The sequence below is a fragment of the Nycticebus coucang genome, chromosome 3 (assembly GCF_027406575.1).
Source record: "Nycticebus coucang isolate mNycCou1 chromosome 3, mNycCou1.pri, whole genome shotgun sequence".
NCBI lineage: Eukaryota > Metazoa > Chordata > Mammalia > Primates > Lorisidae > Nycticebus > Nycticebus coucang.
Window position 1 is genome coordinate 65941704 of NC_069782.1, and position 25935 is coordinate 65967638.

A 25935-nucleotide genomic window follows, 5' to 3' on the forward strand; every position below is an offset into this window, starting at 1 on the left:
AAATCACAAACATTTTGGGCGGCGCCTGTGGCTCAGTGAGTAGGGTACCGGCCCCATACGCCGAGGGTGGCGGGTTCAAACCCAGCCCCGGCCAAATTGCAACAAAAAAATAGCCGGGCGTTGTGGCGGGCGCCTGTAGTCCCAGCTACTCGGGAGGCTGAGGCAAGAGAATCGCGTAAGCCCAAGAGTTAGAGGTTGCTGTGAGCCGTGTAACGCCACGGCACTCTACCGCGGGCCGTACAGTGAGACTCTGTCTCTACAAAAAAAAAAAAAAAAAAATCACAAACATTTTGTCACTATACTTTACAGATGAACAAACAGACACATAAACTCACAAAGTCCAGACTAAAAGATGCTTCCAGAGACAGACCCTGCCTATTCTGAGCAAGTTCCTCAATTCTCAGGAATGACCACTATAATACATAATATATTTTTGTATTCTCTAGTCTTCCTGAATATCAGTATCAAAGGGACAGAGATAGTAGCACAGCTCTGTTCACTAAACCAATTAGAGAACCTGTTACATAGTACAGGCTGATATTTATTGAATATTAGGACTCAGGCACACATAAGTGGATTCTACGCAATTCTCATCAAAGACCTAAATCAGATCTTCAAAGAGTAAATTGTTTTCTTCTCCATCTTGTATGGCTGAAGGGTGCCTCTTGGTCCCCAAAGATGGCTCCTTGAACCCATTCTAATGGTGACGAGATTTCACACTTCCTGAGCACACTACAAATGTCATGTCTCCATAAGAGCACAAAACAGAGCCCAAGAATACAAAAGAGTAGGCCTGCAATGGATTGAGTAATAATGACTCACCCCCTCAAGTTGTTCTAAATGTTTCCAGAACTGTGCCCCACATGACTTGATCCTTAGTTTGCTTTTCCACTGGGAGCTCAGTAAGGGTAGCCAGGGCACACATCTCATGGCTCAGCAGTGTGCCTTCCATTGCACACTTTTTGGTAGCCAGCACCTCCAAAGGCCACCTGTGCTGGCAAACCTTGCTGAAAGCAGCCTTATAGTGACACAGTTCCCCTTCTCAGGGATTCCCTGATTTTCTAGGCCTGGGTGAATTCAAAAATCAGTCTCATTACAAACCCCCATCTCTAGGCCTGAACAGGCCCTTTCTAAGCCATATTTTCTGGACCTAAACAAGGTCATGAAAAAAAGCAGCCTGATTGGTCAGAGCTGCGCCTCCTAGAATAGGGCACACATACTCTATTGCCTCACCCCAGGTAGAGACTGCAAGGACTGCCTGCTTCTGCCCAATAGCAGTTTTATTTATTTATGTATTTATTGAGGCAGAGTCTCACTTTGTTGCCCCTGGTAGAAAGCCATGGTGTCATAGCTCATAGCAACCTCAGACGCCCGGGCTGGTTGTGACATGATCCAAACATACATTCCACCTCCTCCAAACCCCCTCTGCCCACAGGATAGGAAAGGCAGTATTTAAACCTCTGGACACAAGGCCCAAATGGGCTTTCAACTCAGGGTTCCCACTCTCTGCTGCCAGAGCTTTTGTTCCCCTCTTTCACTTACATATCTCATGTATCCTTCAATAAAAATCTGTCCTTTCAGGCAGTGCCTGTGGCTCAGTGGGTAGGGCACTGGCCCCATATACTGAGGGTAGTGGGTTCAAACCAGGCCCTGGCAAAATTGCAACAAAAAAATAGCCAGGTGTTGTGGTGGGTGCCTGTAGTCCCAGCTACTCAGGAGGCTGAGGCAAGAGAATCGCCTAAGCCCAGAAGTTGGAGGTTGCTGTGAGCTGTGTGAGGCCACGGCACTCTACCAAGGGCGATAAAGTGAGACTCTGTCTCTACAAAAAATAGTAATAATAATAAATAAATAAAACAAAAAAAGATCTGTCCTTTCACTTATTTGTGTGATCAGTGGATTCACTCCTTGAATCTCCAAGATCAAGGACTTGGCAGAGAGAAATCTCAGCTACAGTGGGGACCCACCATATACACAGAGGCTTTGGATGCTGCTGCCTGACCCATACCTGCTATTGAGGGAGGGTGGATGCCTAGGGAACTCAGACTATAGGTCTCTATGCAAAAGAAAGATCACTTTTGGGAACCAGGAAAAGATCACTTTCCAGACCTACACAAAGGAATGGAAATTGTTAAAAGAGCAGATGGTGGCTCTGCACCTGTAGCACAGTGGTTAGGGTGCAGCCACATACCCCAAGGGTAGTGGGTTAGAACAGGCCAGCTAAATGACAACTGCAACAAAAAATAGCTGGGCATTGTGGCGGGTGCCTGTAGTCCCAGCTACTTGGGAGGCTGAGGCAAGAGAATCATTTAAGCCCAAGTGTTTGAGGTTGCTGTAAGCTGTGACACCATTGCACTCTACCAAGGATGACATGGTAAGACTCTGTCTCCAAAAAAAAAAAAAAAAGAGCAGATAGTGACCTTTTTCCCTTAATCCTACCACTTCCCTTCTAGGACACCCATTTGCTCTGCAAAAAAGAGGGGCCACTGCCTCTGACAAAGGAAGGGCACAACATCTACTACCCCTATGCAATTCAGAAAAGGGAGAAATCTTCAGTGGCTCCAAAAGGCAGATGATTAGTTAACCTCTCCTAATAGGAGCAATGTGAGGAAAGGCACCACCTTGGCCTGTGAAGTATAACTGACACCGGCATTTCCTATGCACCACAGGCTGGAGTTATGCAGGGTCGGTACTGCTCCTCAAAGCAGTAGATGCTGGTCTTGGTGGGGAGGCTATGAAACTAGCCCTCAAGAAGTACACATGCAGCATGCATTGAGATGAGGGGGCTGAGAACATAGTCAATGTGTACACCACTGAATATCTCAGAGTGGAATATGACAGAAAGCTTTGGGGAAGAAACTTAGGAAAATTAAGAGGTTTCAGTGTGTCCTATAGGTAAGACACAGAAGGGTGTGTGTCTTTGTGACATCATTAGTGGTTTTGAGACTATTCTGATTGTGGTAGTTGGTGCAGAGCTGATGATCTTGGGACAGTGGATATTGTATGGTAAAGGGGCACAGGTTCTGCTGTTGCTTCTGCTACTGCTTCTTCAGCCCTCGCACGTCAGAGCCACCTAAAGCTGCCACAGAGAAATGTTTCAATATGAGGCAGGAGTGAATTATTAAACATGATTCCCAGTAAGAATACACAGAATAAACTGAGAGCTGGAAATGGCCTTGAGACAGCACTGGAAAGACATGCTGCTGAACCCAATAAATTAGGAAGTTTCCAGGCCGATCTCACTTGGGGAAGACTGTGGAATGTACTTTTCTTTCAGAAACACATCATTGCCACAGATCCAAGCAGAGGAAACTGGTTTAAACACAAAGATTTTGGAAGACCCCTTAACTTCTATCCAGTCATGTGTGTGAGCTGAGAGCAAGTACTGTGCTAAAAGTTGTTTCATAACTATAGACTAGGTTCCAAGAAAGGACTGTTGGGTCCAAGTCCTTCTTCCCCAGTCCTTCCATTCTTCCTAAGCAGACTCTCCAAGTAGAAAAAAGAATTTTTATATATATATGAAGGACTTCTCATGTAGATTACATTCAAGAAGTTGCTCTCCAGTGTGAGTGGTCTCATGGTTTCAAAATGAACTGGAGTAAATAAAAAATTATCCACATTGTTTAAATTCATAGAGGTTCTCTCCAGTGTACATTCTCAGGTATCCTCAAAAAATTATGTGAAATGAAGGCTTTCCCATACTTTTTAAATTTCGTAAGTTTTCTCTCCAGAGTCCTTTCACACAACCCTAGGAGAATGGAAGGTTTTCCCACATTTTAAAAAGATGTCACTGCAGCAAGAGTCATGTATTGAAGTGAATTAGGACAACTGAAGGCTTTTTGCATCGTTTACATTCACATAATTTCTCTCTGGTGGGAGTTCTCTCATACATTCAAAAGGAATTAGAACAACTGATAGTTTAACAACCATTATTTACATTTTTAGGGTTTCTCTCTAGTATGAGTCCTTTCATGCAACTGAAAAGATCTTGAATAACTGAAGGATTTACCACATTCCTTACATTCAAAGGGTTTCTCTCTAGTGTGAGATCTTTTATGTACTTGAAGGGATCTTGAAAAACTGAAGGCTTTCCCACATTCCTTACATTCATAGGGTTTCTCTCCAGTGTGAATTCTTTTATGTACTTGAACAGAACTTGCACAAGTGAAGAATTTACCACATTCCTTACATTCATAGGGTTTTTCTCCAGTGTGAGTTCTTTCATGCCTTTGAAGATGACTGAAAAAAATGAAGGATTTACCACATTGTTTACATTCATAGGGTTTCTCTCCAGCATGAGTTCTTTCATGCATTCGAAAGTGATTGGAATAAAGGAAGGCTTTACCACATTGTTTACATTCATAAGTTTTCTCTCCAGTATGAGTTCTTTCATGTATTTGAAAATAACTTGAACAAATGAAGGTTTTACCGCATTGTTTACATTCATAGGGTTTGTCTCCAAAATGAGTTCTTTCTTGCACTGCATAGAAATTATCAGACTTCAAGAGTTTTCCACATTCCTTAAGTTTATAAGGATGAACTCTGGTATGTGTTATCATGTGTCTTCGATGATTTGAGTGAAAAAAGAAGGCTTTCCCACATTCTTTACATTCATAGGGTTTCTCTCCACTATGAGTTCTTTCATGACTTCGTAAATACATCGGACAACTGAAAGCTTTACCACATTGTTTACATTCGTAAGGTTTCTCTCCAGTGTGAGTCCTTTCGTGTCTTTGAAAAGGTTGGATGTGATTAAAGGCTTTTCCACACTGTTGACATTTGTAGGGTTTGTCTCCAGTGTGATTTCTTTCATGGTCTCGTAAGGAACTGAGAAATTTGAATGCTTTCCCACAATCTTTACATTCATAGGGTGTCTCTCCAGTATGAATTCTTTCATGGCTTCGAAAGGAAAAGAGAAATCTGAATGCTTTCCCACATTCTTTACATTCATAGGGTTTCTCTCCAGTGTGAATTCTTTCATGGATCCGAATGCTGTGGTAACGAGTGAATGTTTTCCCACATTCTTTACATTTATATGGCTTTTCTCCATATTCCTGATATTCATTTGCTTTCTTTCCAGTGTGAGATCTCATGTGCTCATTAAGGAATGAATGATGCATGAAGACTTTCCCACACATGCTGCATTCACATGGTTCTACTCCAGCAGAAGTTTCCTTGTTCATAATAAGATTTGGAATCTGGCTAGTGTTTTTTATATATTGATGACCTTCTTTACTTTTACAGAATCTCTCAACTATATGACCTCTGTAAAAAAATGAGTAGCACATTATTAATGGCTTTTTTATCAATAATTGTGTATTTGTTAGTAAGTATTAGAATTACATTACTACTTCTAAGCACGGACAGTGCCTGTGGCTCAGTGAGTAGGGCACCGGTCAGATATACCAATGGTGGTGGGTTCAAACCTGGCCCCGGCCAAACTGCAACAAAAGCAAATAGCCAGGTGTTGTGGCAGGTGCCTGTGGTCCCAGCTACTGGGGAGGCTGAGACAAGAGAATCGCCTAAGCCCAAAAGCAGAAGGTTGCTGTGAGCTGTGATGCCACAGCACTCTACCAAGGACAAACAAAGTGAGACTCTGCCTCTAAAAAGAAAAAAGAAAATTTCTAAGCATGAATAAATTTGAAGCTGTGCTTATTGTTTTGCTTGCTTTTTTAAGAGACATAGTCTCACTCAGTTGTCCAGGCCAGAGTATAGTCACCCAATCATAGCTTACTGCAACTTCCAACTCCTAGGCCCAAGGAATCCTTCCACTTCAGCCTCCCACCACCATACCCAGCTAATTGTTTTTCTTGGTAGAGACAGAGTCTTGCTATGTTACCCATGCTGGTATTGAACTCTTGGCCTCAAACAATCCTCCCACCTTAACCCCCCAAAATATTGAGATTACAAGCATGAGCCACAGTGTTGAGCCTGTTTGCTTGTTTTTGGTTTTCTTTTTGTAATTTCATGCAATACTAAGATTCTCTCATGGACCACAAAAATACTCTGGTAAATACAACTCACCTTAGATTTCTCCCCTGGTTTTTGTGGTTATCTTCAATGTCCTGGTCTTTCCATTTTTTCCCTAAAATACAGAACCAGAAAACTCATTATAAAATATAGAAAACTGTAACATTCTAGGACCAAGATTAATTGTGATCCTATCTTCATTATTCAACAAAGTATACCCCTTCCAAATTTCAAATCTTGGAACACAGTTGATGAGCAATAAACACTTATGTTCTACTTAATTAAGCAGATAAATGTTGTTATCCTTACCTATACAGGCCAGGTTATCAAAGGTTTCACACATTACATCTCTGTAGAGTGTTTTCTGTGAAGAATTCAGCAAAGTCCACTCCTCTTGGGTGAAGTTCACAGCCACATCCTCAAAGGAGACTGAGTCCTAAAACACCCCACATATGTACACAGGAAGATGGGTGAGTCTGGCAGTACTAAGGATCTATACTCAATTCATAAAGAATTCATGTACAATTCTGTGGTCTCCAAATATTTAGTGTACAACTTTGTTGTCAGAACTCTGTCCACACTCACTTCCACATAAATGTAACTCTATCATAAACGTACAAATATGACTTCTATATTTAACTGTGATCATGTGAAGCCTCATTGTTCTCTGGAGATAGACTCAAAACCACCTTAGATTCTCTAAAGAGAGACTACACAAATGCATCAATTCCTTTTGAGAAAAATCTTTCACTTCCCACCTTATTACGTACTACATAACTCAACATGTCAAGATACACAGGATCAAATCTAGATGAGGTTTTAATAAATGAATAAACCCTTAAGAACTGTAAAATTGGGTAATACCTGTGGCTCAGTGAGTAGGGCGCCAGCCCCAAATACAGAGGGTGACAGGTTCAAACCCGGCCCCGGCCAAAGGGCAACAAAAAATAGCCAGGTGTTGTGGCAGGTGCCTGTGGTCCCAGCTACTCGGGAGGCTGAGGCAAGAGAATCACCTAAGCCCAAGAGCTAGAGGTTGCTGTGAGCTGTGATGCCACAGCACTCTACCAAGGGTGACAGAGTAAGACTCTGTGTCTAAAAAAAAAAAAAAGTGGGCGGCTCCTGTGGCTCAAAGGAGTAGGGTGCTGGCCCCATATGCCAGAGGTGGTGGGTTCAAACCCAGCCCTGGCCAAAAAAAAAAGAACTGTAAAATTTTCTTCTAGTCCCATCACAAAACATCAAAGACCAGGAACTCTGTGGAAAGTATAACAAGAAGCCACTAGTCACATGGCTAGTTGAAGGACTCCAGGCCATAAAAATATTATCAAATTCAGGTGGGCAAGGGACTTAAAGAGAAACTTCTCTAAAGAAGACCGAGGCAAAATCTACAAACACATGAAAAAAATCTCATCATCCTTAATCATCAGAGAAATGAAAATCAAAACTACTCTGAGATATCACCTAACCCCAGTAAGAGTAGCCCACATAACAAAATCCCAAAACCAGAAATGTTGGCATGGATGTGGAGGAAAGGGCACACTTTTACACTGCTGGTGGGAATGCCCACAAATACATTCCTTCTGGAAGGATGTTTGGAGAATACTTAGAGACCTAAAAATAGACCTGCCATTCAATTCTATAATTCCTTTACTAGGTTTATACCCAGAAGACCAAAAGTCACAATACAACAAAGACATCTGTACCAGAATGTTTATCGCAGCCCAATTCATAATTGCTAAGTCATGGAAGAAGCCCAAGTGCCCATCAACCCATGAGTGAACTAGCAAATTGTGGTACATGTATACCATGGAATACTATGCAGCCTTAAAGAAAGATGGAGACTTTACCTCTTTCATGTTTACATGGATGGAGCTGGAACATATTCTTCTTAGCAAAGTATCTCAGGAATGGAAGAAAAAGTATCCAATGTACTCAGCCCTACTATGAAGCTAAATTATAGCTTTCACATGAAGACTATAACCCAACTATAGCACAAGACTATGGGGAAAGGGCCAAGGAAGGGGAAGGGAGGGGGGATGTTTTCGTGGAGGGAGGGTAATGGGTGGGGCCACATCTATGGTGCATCTTAGAATGGGTACAGGCGATTGCACTAATGTACACAGCTATGATTTAACAATAAAAAAAAATGCTCTCTCTTAAAAGGAAAATTTTGGGTGTAATACTAGCACTCTGGGAGGCCAAGGTGGAGAAATCACTTGAGATCAGGAATTCCAGACCAGCATGAGCAAGTATCAGACCCCATCTCTAAGAAAAATTAGCTGGATGTTGTTGTGGGTGCCTGTAGTCCTACCTATCAGGAGGCTGAGGCAGGAAGATTGCTTGAACCTAGGACTTTGAGGTTGCTGTTGAAAGAACCAGACCAGTGCCATCTTAGGAGATAAGTTTTGCTCCCTCCCCCCACCCCCTGCCATTTCACTCAGTTTCACTTTTCAGACAAGCCCAGGCAAGCCCAGGCAATTCCTCGAAATCAAGAAAATATATATATATATATATACAAATTCAGCTACTTGAATGAATATATTTATTTGCAGAAGTATTAATTTTGTCTGTATAATATTTATCACAAGCTCAGTATTCCCTTTTTTTCTTTGTCACATTTAATGGGCCTAAGAAGTTATTGGGAAGTTAGAACTCAGGCATAAAAAAGGAAGCATGGCAACTTAGACCTCAGAAAATGTGATATACTCATGAAAGGGTTTATTGCTCACATCCTTGAGATCTCAGGGACAGCAAGGAAGGTACTCAAGCAGTTGTGAAATGCCTTGAGAGAGCAAGAAAGAGAGCCTGGCTAGGGAATTTACCTGTGGTTAGGGAATGGGTTGGTGTATGAGTTTAAGCGCACAGGCAGGGGCTGAGGTCTGATCCAGCATTTCTTCCTTCCACTTCTGGATGTGGGGCACAAGCAGGAAAAGCTAGAATGAGGTTTTAAAGCTGTGAGAGACTTCCAATGCCTGATCTACCAAGTAAGGTGCTTAGAAGCTGTCATTTCCATCTACACAAGTAAAAAAACAAACTTAAATAGCTTAGATTCATCAAAGTACTGAGGTCATAGGGCAAAGTTTTATTCCCACAACTGAAGAAACAGACAGAAAATGTAACCATTTTATAATATCCCCAGAACACTCTGGTCTTCTCAAGAAGGTCTTTCCTCACAAGAATCTATTTCTACATGGCCTTACTAGGATTTTACCAGAGCCTAATGGACATGGAGGTGTGACTGAGAAGCACATGTGAAGGTTAAAGTGTTTTTCTCTTCCCAAATCAAATATGTGGTGTCCTTCCCAACACCATATCTCCAACTCTCTCACACTAACTACATGTCCTAAAAATCAAGTCAATTATAATAGTAAATATCAGGAATTAGAGTTAGAATCCATAGGTGAAGGGCTCAGTCCCACATGACTGCCCCCACACCAGACACCAGCAACAAAATGGGGCTACATATACTTCAGATCAGCCAAACAGAATAGGGTGGATACACACAATACACCTTATAGTTTAATAATTCATTAGAACATCTCTCAGAGGGGCAGCGCCCATAGCTCAGCGGGTAGGGCGCCAGCCACACACACCGAGGCCGGTGGGTTCAAACCTGGCCCAGGCCAGCTAAAATCAACAATGACAAAAAAATAATAATAATAAAATCAACAATGACAACTGCAACAAAAATATAATCGGATGTTGTGGCAGGTGCCTATAGTCCCACCTACTTAGGCAAGAGAATTACTTAAGCCCAAGAGATTGAGGTTGCTGTAAGCTATGACACCATAGCACTCTACTGAGGGTGACATAGTAAGACTCTGTCTCAAAAAAAAAAATAAATAAAAATCAGGCAGCTCTTGTGGCTCAGTGAGTAGGGCGCCAGCCCCATATACCAAGGATGGCAGTTCGAACCCAGCCCCAGCCAAACTGCAACAAAAAAAATAGCTGGGCATTGTGACAGGCGCCTGTAGTCCCAGCTACTAGGAAGGCTGAGGCAAGAGACTCACTTGAACCCAGAGTTAGAGGTTGCTGTGAGCTATGACACTACAGCACTCTACCGAGGGCAACAAAGTGAGTCTCTGTCTCAAAAAAAAAAAGTCCAAGGCAGGGTATCTTCTGGTTATTAATCCCCATCCTGAACTTTTGGAGATCCAGGAGTCACATCTTCACAACAAATGATAGATTCTATCACCCTTATTGCACATAACATTCAAGGATTTAGGAGCTCTGTGCTAGGAGCCACACATAAAAACTGAATGTCTTCCCTTTTTTTTTTTTTCTTGGAGACAGTCTCAAGCTGTTGCCCTTGGTAGAGTGCGGTGGCACCACAACTCACAGCAAACTTGAACTCTTGGGTTTAAGCAATTCTCTTGCCTCAGCCTCCCAAGTAGTTGGGACCACAGGTGCCCGCCACAACGTCCAGCTATTTTTTGGTTGTAGTTGTCATTGTTGTTTGGCAGGCCCAGGCTGGATTTGAACCTGCCAGCTCCGGTGTATGTGGCTGGCGCCCTAGACACTGAGCTACAGGTGCCTAGGCTGAATGTCTTTCTTATCAAACCATGGAACATCAATCACCCTTTAAGGATACAGCTCATCAAAAAGCTGTGTCCAAATCATAAGACCATGGCACATTTCCCCGCCACCCATAGCTTAACACTGTGTCACAGGGCGCTTCTGATTAAAAACAGCTGGATACAGCCAGGTGTGATGGCTCACACCTGTAATCCTAGCACTTTCTGAGGTAGGGTGGGAGGATCCCTTGAAGCCAAGAGTTCAAGACTAGCATGGGCAACATAGCAAGACCCCCATTGCTAAGAAAAAATATATAGATTAGATATAGATACAGATACAGATATAGATACAAACATAGATATAAGGAGCTAAGGGAATTTCACCCCGAAATATGATTTCTTGGTATAAAGAATATTTTGAATTAAAAGGCCATTTTTGATCAGAATGCACTGGCCTCTCCTCTATAAACTCTGAATACCCTGATTTAGAATCAGAAAAGGCTACTGACTTCCTTATTGCATACTAATAGACCTGGCCCTAAGGTCATTTGAAGCACAAGATCTGTCTCAGAATTAATCTACAATTCGTTCTGTTTCCACCAATCTACACACATCCCCCCCCAGTAACCACTTGCTGCACATATACTTTCCACTCTCCCCCCACCCTTCTAAAAGGCATCTTTAAAAGTCACTGACCATCACTGAGACTGGGAAATTATTCTTGTGATTCCCCCTGTGCGCATGGTATTTGGAAATAAACCTTTCTCTTATTAATCTACCATAACTGTGAGTTGCTCTTTTCAGCAAACTGACCAAAGGGGAAAGGGCAAGTTTTGCAAATCCCTACAACATACACACACAGGGTAGACATAAAGTTCATGTACATCTTAGAATGGGAGAAAATATTTGCTGGTTATACCTCCGATAAAGGTCTAATAACCAGAATCCACAGAGAACTCAAACGTATTAGCAAGAAAAGAACACGTGACCCCATCTCAGGGTGGGCAAGGGACTTGAAGAGAAACTTCTCTAAAGAAGATAGACGCACAATCTACAAACACATGAAAAAAAGCTCATCATCCTTAATCATCAGAGAAATGAAAATCAAAACTACTTTGAGATATGACCTAACCCCAGCAAGAGTAGCCCACGTAACAAAATCCCAAAACCAGAAATGTTGGCGTGGATGTGGAGAAAAGGGCACACTTCTACACTGCTGGTGGGAATGCACACTAATACGTTTCTTCTGGAAGGATGTTTGGAGAATACTTAGAGACCTAAAAATAGACCTGCCATTCGATCCTATAATTCCTTTACTAGGTTTATACCCAGAAGACCAAAAGTCACAATATAACAAAGATATTTGTACCAGAATGTTTATTGCAGCCCAATTCCTAATTGGTAAGTCATGGAAGAAGCCCAATGTCCATCGACCCACAAATGGACTAGCAAATTGTGGTACATGTATACCATGGAATGTTATGCAGCCTTAAAGAAAGATTATGAAACTAATGTAGGACCCTCACATGAAAGCTATAACCCAGTTACAACCTAAGAATAGGGAGAAGGGGGAAAGGGAGGGGAGGGAGGGGGGAGGTAGGTGGAGGGAAGGGGATTAATGGGATTACACCTGTGGTGCATCTTACAAGGGTATATGTGAATCTTAATAAATGTGGAATGTAAAGGTTTTAGCAAAATAACTAAGAAAATGCCAGGAAAGCTATGTTAACTAGTGTGACGAAAATGTGTCAAACGGTCTATGAACCAAGTGTATGGTGCCCCATGATCATACTAATGTACACAGCTATGATTTAATAAAAAAAATTTAAAAAAAAGATGGAGACTTTACCTCTTTCATGTTTACATGGATGGAGCTGGAACATATTCTTCTTAGCAAAGTATCTCAGCAATGGAAGAAAAAGTATCCAATGTACTCAGCTCTACTATGAAGCTAAATTATAGCTTTCACATGAAGGCTATAACCCAACTATAGCACAAGAATATGGGGAAAGGGCCAAGGAAGGGGAAGGGAGTGGGGAGGTTTTAGTGGAGGGAGGGTAATGGGTGGGGCCTCATCTACCATGCATCTTAGAATGGGTACAGGTGAAACTTACTAAATGCAGAATACAAATGCCTACATACAGTAACTAAGAAAATGCCATGAAGGCTACGTTGAACAGTTTGATGAGAATATTTCAGATTGTATATGAAACCCACACATTGTACCCCTTCATTGCACTAATGTACACAGCTATGATTTAACAATAAAAATAAATAAATTAAAAAAAGAAATGTACATGACATTTTAAATTGCACACACTATATATATAGTGTCCATAAAGTTTGTGTGTGTATATATATATAGTGTCCATATATATATTGTCATTGTGTGTGTGTGTATATATATATAGTGTTCATAAAGTTTCTATATATGGTCCATATATGTATAGTCCATATATATACATCTATATATCGTGTCCATAAAGTTTGTGTGTATATATATATATAGCGTCCATATATATATTGTCTTTGTGTGTGTGTGCATATATATAGTGTCCATAAAGTTTGTGTGCAATTTAAAATGTCATGTACATGAACTTTATGTCTACCCTGTTTGTGTATGTTGTATAAGCATATGCCACCATGTCTGGGCATAGTAGTCCCAGCTACTTGGGAGGCTGAGGTAGGAAGATCACTTGAGCCCAGGAGTTTGAGGTTGCAGTGAGATAAAATGATGTTACTGCACTCCAGCCTGTACGACAGAGCGAGACTCTATCTTTTTAAAAAAGTTAAAATGAAAGAATAGTCCACTATTTCTTTCTGCACATTTCAAACTTGAAATCTCTAGAATATTCCCAGAATGACAGAAAAGATAAAATGAAATTATGAAATTTTTACCTTTTTTTTTGTAGACAGAGTCTTACTCTATCACCCTTGGTAAAATGCCATGGTGTCACAGCTCACAGAAATCTCAAACCCATGGGCTTGAGTGATCCTTTTCCCTCAGCCTCCTCAGGCCTGTGCCACCACACTTGGCTAGTTTTAGTAGAGATGGCATTTCACTCTTGCTCAGGCTGAGGGAACTCCTTAGCTCAAGCAATCCACCCACCTCAGTCTCCCAAAGTGCAAGGATTATAGGCGTGAGCCACCGAGCCTAGCCAAAATTTTTACCATCTGACATCTAACTATCAAAAATAGTGAACAGGGCAGCGCCTGCAGCTCAATGGAGTAGGACACCGGCCCCATATGCCAGAGGTGGCAGGTTCAAACCCAGCCCCGGCCAAAAACTGCAAAAAAAAAAAAATAGTGAACAGCCTAAAACCAGCAGATAAACCTAAAACCTCACACCAAAGGATTATTTACCTCAGTTCCCTTTTCCCATATGCCATATCCAGATTTTAACAAAAACTTCCAAGATATACTGAAAGACTTAAAAAACATCTTTAACAACTAATGACAGCACCATAAGCAGATGCAGATAATATAAAAGAGATGTTGGAATTATCAGACTAGAAATTTAAATGAAACCTGATTAATATGCTAAGGTTTCTAACAGGAAGAGTGAACAACATGCAAGAACTAAAAGGTAATTTAACCTGAGACATAAAAATTCTAACAAAGAATCTAAAGGTAATGCAAGAAATAAAATACTTGTACACCACAACAGAAATGAAGACTGCACTTAAGGACTTATCAGTACAGTGAAAATATCTGAAGAAATAACCTCTAATTTTGAGGAAATGTCAATATAGCCTTCCAAAACAGAAATGCAAAGGAGAAAAAAACAACAAAAAAGACATAACACTTCATCGTTCAAGAACCATGGAAAATTTCAGAAGCAGTAATGGGCATGACTAAAGAAGAAGAATGACTGAGAATATCTCCCATGATACAAATCAAAGCATATATCCAGGAATCTCAGAGAACAGCAAGCAGTATAAATACTCAAAAACCCATACCTAGCCATATTATATTCAAGCCGGAGAAAAACAGCAAAGAAAGAAAATCTTGGAAGAAGTTACAAGTGAGAAAAATACCAATACCAACACCTTCACTACAAGCGCGTAAGAATTAAATCACAGGAATCTTGCAAGCAAGAAAGGAGACTGGAGTGAAATATTTAATTGGAAAAAAGAAAACACCCACTAGAATCCTTTTTCTTCTTCTTCTTTTTTTTTTAAAACAGAAAAGGTCTCACTACATTACCCAGGCTGGTTTCAAACCTCTTGCCTGAGCCTCCCAAGTAGCTGGGACTACAGGTATACACCACCATGCCCAGCTATTTTTTCTATTTTTTGTACAGACAGGGTCTCATTATTGCCTAGGCTGATCTCAAACTCCTGGCCTCAAGCGATACTCCTGCCTTGGCCTCCCAAACTGCTAGGATTATACCACATAATGGTATAATCAAGCCTTTTCAAGAGGTACTTCCACAAACAGTGAAATAGTATAGTCCTTACTTCAAAAAGGACCTGGGTTAATAGTAAATATGTGCTGCACACTCAAAGACAACCACCAATACAGTTTTTAAAAAAACTTATCTGATATGCCACGAGGGGAAGAAAAACAATATCAGGTAAAATGCTCCATAAAGGCAGAAAAGGGTGGAAGACAAAAAAAGAAACAACATAAAAACAGGAACAAATAGGGCGGCATCGGTGGCTCAGTGAATAGGGTGCCCGCCCATATAATGAGGTTGGGTTCAAACACGGCCCTTGCTAAACTGAAACAAAAAAACAGCCAGGCGTTGTGGTGGGCGCCTGTAGTCCCAGCTACTCGGGAGGCTGAGGCAAGAGAATCACCTAAGCCCAAGAGCTGGAGGTTGCTGTGAGCTGTGACGCCACGGCACTGTACCGAGGGTGACAAAGTAAGACTCTGTCTCTAAAAAAAAAAAAAAAGGATTTAGAAAACAGTAAAAAAGAAAAAGGTGGATATTAATTAAATCAATAATCAGCTTAAACATCAATAGTCTAAAGACAACTGAAAGACAAATACTGTCACGGTGGATTGAAAAACCCACCTAATAATATGTTCTCTACAAGAAATTCACTTTAAATACACAGCATGTACATCAAAAATAAAGAGATGGAGAAAGATATACTATGCCAAGGCTAATAAATCCAAAAGCTGGCTGCTATTATAGTTGTAGACTTCAAGTTGCCCCATCGGAAAGCCAGCAGGCAGAAAATCAGGAAGAACACAGCTGAATTGAACAGCACCTCCCAAAGCTAGACTTAACTTAAAAGCAAAATACTTCATTCAGTTAACAGAATACATATTCTTCTCAAGTTCACATGGAACACTTGACAAGATAATTTCACATTCTTGGAAATAAATCCATCTTTACCAATTTTCTTTCTTCCTTTCTTTCTTCTTCTTTTTTTTTTTTTTAAGAGACAGTCTCACTTTGTGGCCCTCGGTAGAGAGCCATGGTGTCACAGCTCACAGCAACCTCCAACTCTTGGGGCTTAAGCAATTCTCTTGTCTCAGCCTCTCGAATAGCTGGGACTACAGGTGGCCTCCACAACACCTGGCTATTTTTGTTGCAGTTTGGCTGGGGCTGGGTTCAAACCCGCCACCCTCAGTGTATGGGGCCAGCGCCCTACTCATTGAGGCACAGGCACCCTCCACAATTTTCAATACTAATAAACAAAATATGCTCTTAGATCACAATGGCATTAATCCAAAATCACTAACAGAAAGATAGCTCAAAAACCCACAAATACTTAAGATATTAAACATCACATTTGTACATTATCTATGGATGAAAAAGTCTCAGGAGGTATTAAAAGTTATTTTGTTGGGTTTTTTTGTTTGTTTGTTTGTTTGTTTTTGAGACAGAGTCTCACTCTGTAGAGTGCCCTGGCATCATAGTTCATATAAACCTCAAACTCTTGAGCTCAAGCAATCCTCTAGCCTCAGCTTCCGAGTAGCTGGAACTATAGATGCCCACTACATTGCTTGGCTATTTTTAGAGACGGGGTCTCACTTTTGCCCAGGCTAGTCTCTAAGTCCTGAGCTCAAGCAATTCTCTCTCCTCAGCCGCCCAGAGTGCTAGGATTACAGGCGTGAGCCGCCGCACCCTTAGAAATTATTTTGAATTAAATAAAAATAGGGCCTGAGCATTATGGTGGGCACTTTAGTCCCAGCTACTCGGGAGGCTATGGCAAGAGGATCACTTGAGCCCAAGAGTTTGAGGTTGCTGTGAGCTATGATGCCAGGGCATTCTACCAAGGGTGACAAAGTGAGACTCTATCTCAAAAAAGAAAAATAGAATTTACCAAACTTTGTGGAATGTGGCAAAAGTAGTACCTGAAGGGAAATCTACACCATTAAACACCAAAGAAGAATTATCTGTAATCAGTAAGTCTCTGTGTGTACCTTAAAAAACTAAAAACAGAGGCCGGCCAAGCTGTAATCCTAACACCCTGGGAGACCGAGGCAAGAGAATCACTTGAATTCAGGAGATCGAAACCAACCTGAGCAAAATGAGATCATGTCTCTACTAAAAGGAGAAAAATTAGCCAGGCATGATGGTGGGCAGCTGCTGGGGAGGGTGGAGCAAGAGAATTGCTTGAACCCAGGCATTTGAGGTTGCTGTGAGCTAGGCTGAGGCTACAGCACTCTAGTCTGGACTACAGAGTGAGACTCTGTTTTAGACAAATAAAAACCAAAAAACTAAAAACACATAAGCAAATTAAACCCAAAGTAAACACAAGAAAATAAATAATAAAAGAAGAAATGAATGGATTTGGGAGAAACCAACAGAGAAAAATCAACAAAAGCCAGTCTTGTAAAAAGAGCAATAAAACTGACAGATGTCTATTCAAGCTAACTGGGGGAGGGGCGGGGAGACAAAAATAATTAATATGACAAATGAAAGGGTAAAAATGAAAATGAAAAAATTTTGAAAAAATTCAACATCCACTTATGATAACAAACTAGAAATAGAGGAGAACTTGAGAAATAGCATCTATAAGAAACCTTCGGTTAACAACATTATTTAATGGTGAAAAACTATATGCTTTCCCAGTAATGTGAAGAAATCAAGAAAGACCCTTCCAGGCCAGGCACAATGGCTCACACCACATCCTAGCACTCTGGGAGGTCAAGGTGGGTGGATGGCTTGAGCTCAAGAGTTGGAGAATAGCCTATATGCAAGAGCGAGACCCCGTCTCTAAAAAATGCTGGGCAGGGCGGTGCCTGTGGCTCAGTGAGTAGGGCCCTGGCCCCATATACCAAGGGTGGCGGGTTCGAACCTGGCCCTGGCCAAACTGCAACAAAAAAATAGCTGAGTGATGTGGCAGGCACCTGTAGTCCCAGCTACTCGGGAGGCTAAGGCAAGAGAATCTCTTGAGCCCAAGAGTTTGAGGTTCTGTGAGCTATGACACCATGGCACTCTACCAAAGTTGACAAATTGAGACTCAAAAAAAACACCAAAAAAAAAAAAAAAACAGACCTTTGGTTGTCAAAGATTCAGGGACTACGTGGATAAATGAATAAGTAGAGCACAAGAGTTTGGGGGGCAGTGAAAGTATTCTGTATGATACAGAAATGATGGACACTAAACACTATACATCTGCCAAAACCCATATATATTGTATAACATGAAATCAGCCCTAATGTAAACTGTGGACTTTAATGCACCAATTGGTACATTAATTAAAAAGGATGTATCACAGTAATATAAGGTATAAAAAGGACAAGGGATTGAGAGAGGATGTCACACCCTATTGCAGGGATGATATGATGGTCAAACTATATAGAGACAGGTAGAGGGGTTATGTGGAAACATTCTGGACTTTTCTATTAATTTTTATTTATTTGTTTTTATTTATTTATATTTTGTAGAGACAGGGTCTTGCTCTTGCTCAGGCTTATCTCAAACTCCTTACCTCAAAGCAATCCTCCTACGTTGGCCTCCCAGAGTATTAGGACTATAAGCCTGAACCACCAGGTCCGACTTTCTGATCATTTTTTTTCTCTAAATCTAAAGCAGCTCTACAAAAATACTATTGTTAAAAAAGAGAGAGAGAGAAATGGCTTGGTGCCCATAGCTCAGTGTCTCGGGCGCTAGCCACATACACCAGGGTTGGTCAGTTCAAACTGGGCCCAGGCCTGCCAAACGACAATGACAACTACAACAAAAAAAATAGCTGGGCATTGTGGCAGGCGCCTGTAGTCCCAGCGACTTGGGAGACTGAAGCAAGAAAATCACTTAAGCCCAAGAGCTTGAGGTTGCTGTGAGCTGTGACGCCACAGCACTCTACCAAAGGCAACATAGTGAGATTCTGTCTCAAATAAAAAAAAGAACGAAAGAAAAGAAAAGAAAAATATGAAGGCAGTCTCGTGACAATTCACTGAATGATTGGCTGATGACTGACATGTGTAACCTTTCATCCGACAGATGTGAACTTATTTTAGTAAGCCATTATGATGATTTCTGAGTCAGAGACTGATAGGAGCTGAAAGTTCCATAGAATGCCTTGTTCAAAAGCCCATTATTGTCTATTTTTATTAGTGAAATGAGGGCCCTGGTTTATATCTGTATGGTCTGAAACTCCAACAAGGATGAGGAGTGTCCTGGTAAAGTCTTAAATTGTGGTCTCAACTCCATGTAGACACAGGTATTACCTTGACTTATATTTTGACTACCTGTGAAACAAAAGAGATTCCCAGAGTTCTATTACCACAAATGGGAAACTCTTAGACAATCACCCAAGAATATGTGCAGATGGGGATAATTATTGGCCAGTCCTAAAATGATTGCCTGATGTTTGGTCAGTTGAGCTGACTCTTAGACCTGTCTCCTATCAAGTTGATCTCAACTAAGGGATAAAAAGCAGCAGCTCTCCAAAGAGAGCACTCTTATCTACAAATATTACAGTGCTGTCCATGAAGTCTACAAACCTCCCACTACCGCAATAGCAAGGGGTCTAGGAAAGGGAGTGATCTCCAGCACCATGGTGTTTAACAAGGGATTGAGAGAAAGGACGTCACACCCTATTGCAGGGATGATATGCTGAAGGTCAATATTTGGCTCCATAGTGTTGAAAGGAAATGTCTTATAGAGTGCTGTTTCTTTTTTTTTTTTTGAGACAGAGCCTCAAGCTGTCACCCTGGGTAGAATGCCGTGGCATCACAGCTCACAGCAACCTCCAACTCTTGGGCTTACACGATTCTCTTGCCTCAGCCTCCCAAGTAGCTGGGACTACAGGCACCCGCCACATGCTCGGCTATTTTTTGGTTGCAGCCATCATTGTTGTTTGGTGGCCCGGGCTGGATTCGAACCCACCTGCTCAGGTGTACGCGGCTGGCGCCTTAGCCACTTGAGCCACAGGCTCCGAGCCTAGAGTGCTGTTTCTAAAACTCAAGTAACAATGGGCAGTTGAGCAGAGTCACATGCTGTCAGCCTGGGAGAGCCTCTACTTTTAGGAGAACCTAGTACACAGTGGTAAGTGCAGCTCTAATGGCATATAGTGTGGAGCTGAGGTCTATTTATTGTAATCACAAGCCTGTGGGAATTTATGGCCACCATGGGTATAAATTTATATGCCACCATCCAGGAGGCATGACAGGAGGATGATAAAGCCCCTACAGGAATCAGTCTCTGAGGACACTAACAGGAGTACCTGTTATATGGCCATTTGAACAGTCTACAGCAGCAGTTCTCAACTTGTGGGTCACCACCCCTTTGTAATTATGAAAATACATCCTGCATATCAGATATTTACTTTATGATTCATAAGAGTAGCAAAATTACAATTATGAAGTAGCAACAAAAATAACTTCATGGTTGGGGGTCACCACAACATAAGGAACTGCATTAAAGAGTTGTGGCATTAGGAAGGTTGAGAACAACTGGTCTACAGCCTTTGAGATACGGTTGCTCATTCAAGGAAGGCAAGTTTGCAAGTCACAGCATAAATGCACTTAAGTAAAATTTGCAAAGGAGGATTGATTATGTTGCCTCCAGAACATCAAAAAAAGCCTAAATGATACTGTGGGTGCTGAAAGGAACAATAGCTATTTCTTCATGGTGTCAGGCAGGAAGGAGCCCTCTGGTTACCAAATAACTTCTAGGAATTTTACTAAAGTGTCACCCTGAACAAAGACAACAATTGAAATTAAGATCTTGCCTGCAAGGATTGTGTAGGACAGCATAACTGCTGATGTTCCCTCAGCATGACAAGGGTTAGTCACGTCCATTCGAAAGTGATGGAAAAGGCCAGGTGCGGTGGCTCACACCTATAATCATAGCACTCTGAGAGGCCGAGGAAGGTGGATCGCCTAAAGTCATGAGTTCCAGACAAGCCTGAGCAAAGTGAGATCCTGTCCTTTTTTTTTTTTTTTTTTAATACAGAGACAGAGTCTCAGTTTATCGCCCTCGGTAGAGTGTTGTGGTGTCACAGCTCACAGCAACCTCCAGCTCTTGGGCTTAGACGATTCTCTTGCTTCAGTCTCCAGAGTAGGTGTGACTACAGATGCCCACCACAACACCCAGCTATTTTTCGTTGCAGTTTGGCCAGGGCCAGGTTTGAACCCACCACCCTCAGTATATAGGGCTGGCGCCCTACTCACTGAGCCACAGGCACTGCCGGAGATCCTGTCTTTACTAAAAATAGAAAAATTAGTTGGGGGGCAGCGCCCGTATCTTAGTGGGCAGGGCACTGGCCACATATACTAAGGCTAGTGGATTTGAACCCAGCCCGGGCCAGTTAAACAACAATGACAACTGCAACAAAAAAATAGCTGGGTGTTGTGGTGGGTGCCTATAGTCCCAGCTACTATGGAGGCTGAGGGAAGAGAATTGTTTAAACCCAAGAGTTTGAGGTTGCTCTGAGCATGATGCCACAGCACTCTACCAAGGGTGACATAGTGAGACTGTAACTCAAAGAAGGAAGGAAGGAAGGAAGGAAGGAAGGAAGGAAGGAAGGAAGGAAGGAAGGAAGGAAGGAAGGAAGGAAGAGAAAGAAAGACAGATTAGCTGGACATGCATGACTACAGACATGCATGCCTGTAGTCACAGCTACTTGGGAGGCTGAAACAAGAGGATCACTCGAACCCAAGAGTTTGAGGTTCCTGTGAGCTATGATGCCACTACACTCAATCGCTGGGCAACCGAGTGAGACTCTGTAAAAATAATAATAAAATAAAATAAGACAAAATAAAACTAAAGCAGTAGTAGTACAAAAGTAATGGAAAACATCAGCTAAAAATTGTTGGGAAAGGCACACCAAGACTCAAACTTACACAATTGAGCACTCAGGGAGAACAGATCTGGCCTCTAAAGCAGGCAGTGAAATGGGTTAAGGAAGCAAGAGAAGGAGACAGGCCTGGGTGTTTATTGGTGTTAGTGGGTGGAGCCAGGACAATAGAGTTGGGGGTGGTGAGGTTTGAACTGGCATACTTTACAGAGGGAGCTCACCCCCAGGTTTTGTCAACTGATTGCCCAGGTTGGGGGAACAGGGGGAAGGAAAGATGAGGCTTAAGATGTCATGAGTCAGACATCAAAACAAGTGGAGTGTGACTACTCATTACGAGACCAAACATGGCCACAAATAGTATGCATTCACAATTGCTTTTCTTATATACAGAACTATAAGGATAATTTGGGAGCCTGAGGCAAGGGGATCACTTGAGCCCAGGAGTTTGAGGTTTCTGGGAGTTATGACACCACAGTACTTTACCAGAGCACAGAGTGAGACTCTGTCTCAAAAAAAAAAAACACTGGCTCAGCGCCTGTAGCTTAAGTGGCTAAGGCGTCAGCCACATACACCAGAGCTGACAGATTCGAATCCGGCCCGGGCCTGCCAAACAATAACTACAATCAAAACATAGGCAGGCGCTGTGGTGGGCACCTGTAGTCCCAGCTACTCGGGAGGCTGAGGCAAGAGAATCACTTAAGCCCAGGAGTTAGAGGTTGCTGTGAGCTGTGATGCCATAGCACTCTACCCAGGAAAATAGCTTGAGGTTCTGTCTCAAAAATGAAATAAAATAAAATAAAACTGTAAGGATGCAAATTAAATTAAAACAGTTATTTGGGGATGGCTTAAGCAAGAACACTGGAATGGACCAGGACAGGCTGGCAATGAGTCTTCTCAAGTTAGACTTTCCTAGCGTAAAAAAAAAAAATTTTAACTTTAGTGTGCATTACATATTTTAAATACACAGAGAAATTTATATAAGCAACATTTTACTTCTATTTTTAATTAAGCCTTTTTTAAATTTAACTTTTCTACATTGGAAAACATTCTAAGATTTTAATTTGTTCAACACTAAAGGTGATTTTAAGTGCAAACCATAAAATGTGAACATTTTCAGAAAAAAATTACTTGCGACAGAGTCTCACTCTGTCACCCTGGGGTTGAGTGCCACAGCGTTGTCATAGCTCACAGGAACCTCAAACTCTTGGGCTCAAGCTATCCTCTTGCCTCTGCTTCCCAAATAGCTGGGATTACCAGCACCTGCCACAATGCCTGGGTAATTTTTTCTATTTTTAGTAGAGATAGGATCTCACTCTTGCTCAGGCTGGTCTCCAACTCCCAAGTTCAAGCAATCCGACGTGCTAGATCAATCCAGAGCAATCCTCTCAGAGTGCTAGAATTACAGGCATAAATTTCTTTCTAACTAAGATCACTTTTAGGGCGGTGCCTGTGGCTCAGTGGGTAGGGCCCTGGCCCCATATACTGAGGGTAGTGGGTTCAAATCTAGCCGAGGCCAAACTACAACAAAAAAATAGCTGGGCATTCTGGAGGGTGCCTGTAGTCCCAGCTACTCCAGAGACTGAGGCAAGAGAATCACCTAAACCAGGAGTTGGAAGTTGCTGTGAGCTGTGACACCATCACCCTACTGAGGACGATAAAGTGAGACTCTGTCTCTGAAAAAAAATCACTTAAGCCCAAGAGTTTGATGTTGCTGTGCAGAACTCTACCGAGGGTGACATATTAAAACTCTATCTAAAAAAAAAAAAAAAAAGCGGGAGGATTGTTTGAACCCAGAAATTGATGACCAGTCTGAGCAATTGGTGACCAGTCTGACACCAATAGGGACTTGTACTTAAATACCTCAATTTCACATCTTTAGGTTCTCCTTTCTAAAAAGAACAAAAATTCTGTTTGTTACAGAATATTCTTGTTTTACTGATGTCTTACCTCACAATCAACTCACATTTTCCCCCCATGAAACTAAAAATTGTGCACACTCACAAAGAAAATAAGATTACTGAGTGCAGGCCAGGCACTTATGCCTGTAATCCCAGCACTTTGGGAGGCCAAGATAGGAGGATAGCTTGAGGTCAGAAGTTCAAGACCAACCTGAGCAACATAACAAAGACTAATCCCTACAAAAAATACAAAAATTAGCGGGGTGTGGTAGAGGCAGAAGGATCACCTGGGCCCAGAAGTTTAATGTTGCAATGAGCTCTAATGACACCACTGCACTCCAGCCTAGGCCAAAGAGCATGACTATCTCAAAAAAAGTAAATAAATAGGCTCAGCACCTGTAGCTCAGTGGCTAGGGCGCCAGCCACATACACCAGGAGCTGGCAGGTTTGAACCCAGCCCCCGGCCTGCCAAAAAACAATGACAATTACAACCAAAAACTAACCGGATTTTGTAGCAGGAGCCTGTAGTCCCAGCTACTTGGGAGGCTGAAGCAAGAAAATCGCTGACCCCACGGCACTATGGGCACTATACAGAGGGTGATATAATGAGACTCTGTCTCAAAAAAAAAGAAAAAGTAAATAAATGAAAAAAAATTACCAAGTGCTAAGAAAAACAAAGTTCAGATAAGAATTTTCCTTCTCCACAATTCAAAAGGATATCCCAGCCAGGCACGGTAGCACACGCAGTAATCCCAGCTACACGCGAGGCTGAGGCAGGAGGTTCACTTGAGACCCAGAGCTCAAGGCTGCAGTGAGCTATGATCTCACCAAGGTACCCCAGTCTGGGCCACAGCGCGAGACACCCTTCTCAAAACAAAACAGTAAAACCCATATTCAGAAGCTCAGGTACATTCGCAAGCTTGAGAGCAGTAAACCTTAGAGTGGGTTAGTGCCTGGTGGGGGCGGGGGGTGTACAGGAGAGTGTGAGCTCCGGGCACCCTCCTCTCCCCTGACAGCAAAGAAATGCTCCCTCCACCCGGCTTCACTCCAGACATTTCACCTTAAGGTTCTGATACAAACAAATTCTCTTAGACACGACCCACACACACCGAGTCGAAATCCTCCCTTGATGACTCTCCCGTCGTCACCGCACAATCTGGGGACACGCGGGGTAGCGGGTGCGGAGCTCCCCAGGGAGGGCTCCGGAGCCGGGGCCGAAGTCCCCGTGCAGGGACCAGACAGGACGCCCGAGAGTGCCTTGGCCGGCCCAGTCCTATCCTGAGGCCCAAAGGGACAGAGACCGAGTTGTGCCCGCGGCGACTTGGGTCCACAGACTGTAGCGGACCGCGGGGAGGCCCAGGTCCCGTCACAGCCGGTTACAACCGGTTCCAATCACCCCCTCCTGTGGACGCCCGGGACTGAACACTCACCATTTCGCTGGCTTCCGCAGTGTCCTGAAGTCTCAATCTCTCAATCTAGGAATCTCTCAATCTCAGCGTGACAAAGGATGCGCCAGAGATACCGAGAGTCCCTTAAAGAAGGTAAGACACAGAGGCGCTAGATGACAGGACTAGCCACGTCCACACGCGCGAACTGAGCGTGACCCCACGCACCTTTTCAAGAGAAGTACTGATTGGACAGTTTGCGAGTCCCCGCCCCTTTGTCCCTGAGTGACAGCCGAGGACCCGTGGTTCAGTCTGTTGACCCTTAAGCTGCCACTTTTCTTTGGCAGATAATTGCATTTAAGCAGAATTTGTTTTTTGACCCAGGTTTATTATTAAGTGTCCTACTCAATAACGTTAAGTACATTTACCTTGTGAAACCAATCTCTGGACCTGTTTTCATCTTGCAAATTTTAAACTCTATAATCCCCTATTTGCCACTCCCATCAGCCTCTGACACCCATCCTTCTGCTTTCTGACTGTATGAATTTGATGATAGGTCCCTCAAATACGTGGAATCACACAGTGTTTGTGCTTTTCTGACTGACTGATTTTACTTAGCATAACGTCCTTCGTCTTATAGTAGCATATGTCAGAATTTACATATATCCCACATTTGGTTGATCCATTTATCTTTTTTTTTTTTTTTTTTTGTAGAGACAGAGTCTCACTTTATGGCCCTCGGTAGAGTGCCGTGGCCTCACACAGCTCACAGCAACCTCCAACTCCTGGGCTTAAGCGATTCTCTTGCCTCAGCCTCCCGAGTAGCTGGGACTACAGGCGCCTGCCACAACGCCCGGCTATTTTTTGGTTGCAGTTTGGCCGGGTCCGGGTTTGAACCCACCACCCTCGGTATATGGGGCCGGCGCCTTACCGACTGAGCCACAGGCGCCGCCCGATCCATTTATCT

General features: G+C 42.5%; 1 protein-coding gene across 1 annotated transcript; it reads right to left on the reverse strand.

Moving 5' to 3' along the window:
* Positions 1–214: 214 nt before the first annotated feature.
* ZNF490 (zinc finger protein 490) lies at positions 215–25148 on the reverse strand. The gene is made up of 4 exons (XM_053585049.1): positions 25014–25148; positions 6277–6403; positions 6022–6082; positions 215–5262 (listed from the first exon to the last, which is right to left on the reverse strand). The coding sequence occupies exons 1-4, from the start codon at positions 25014–25016 to the stop codon at positions 3939–3941; spliced, it is 1515 nt and encodes a 504-aa protein (XP_053441024.1). The 5' UTR covers positions 25017–25148; the 3' UTR covers positions 215–3938.
* Between the last annotated feature and the right edge of the window lie 787 nt (positions 25149–25935).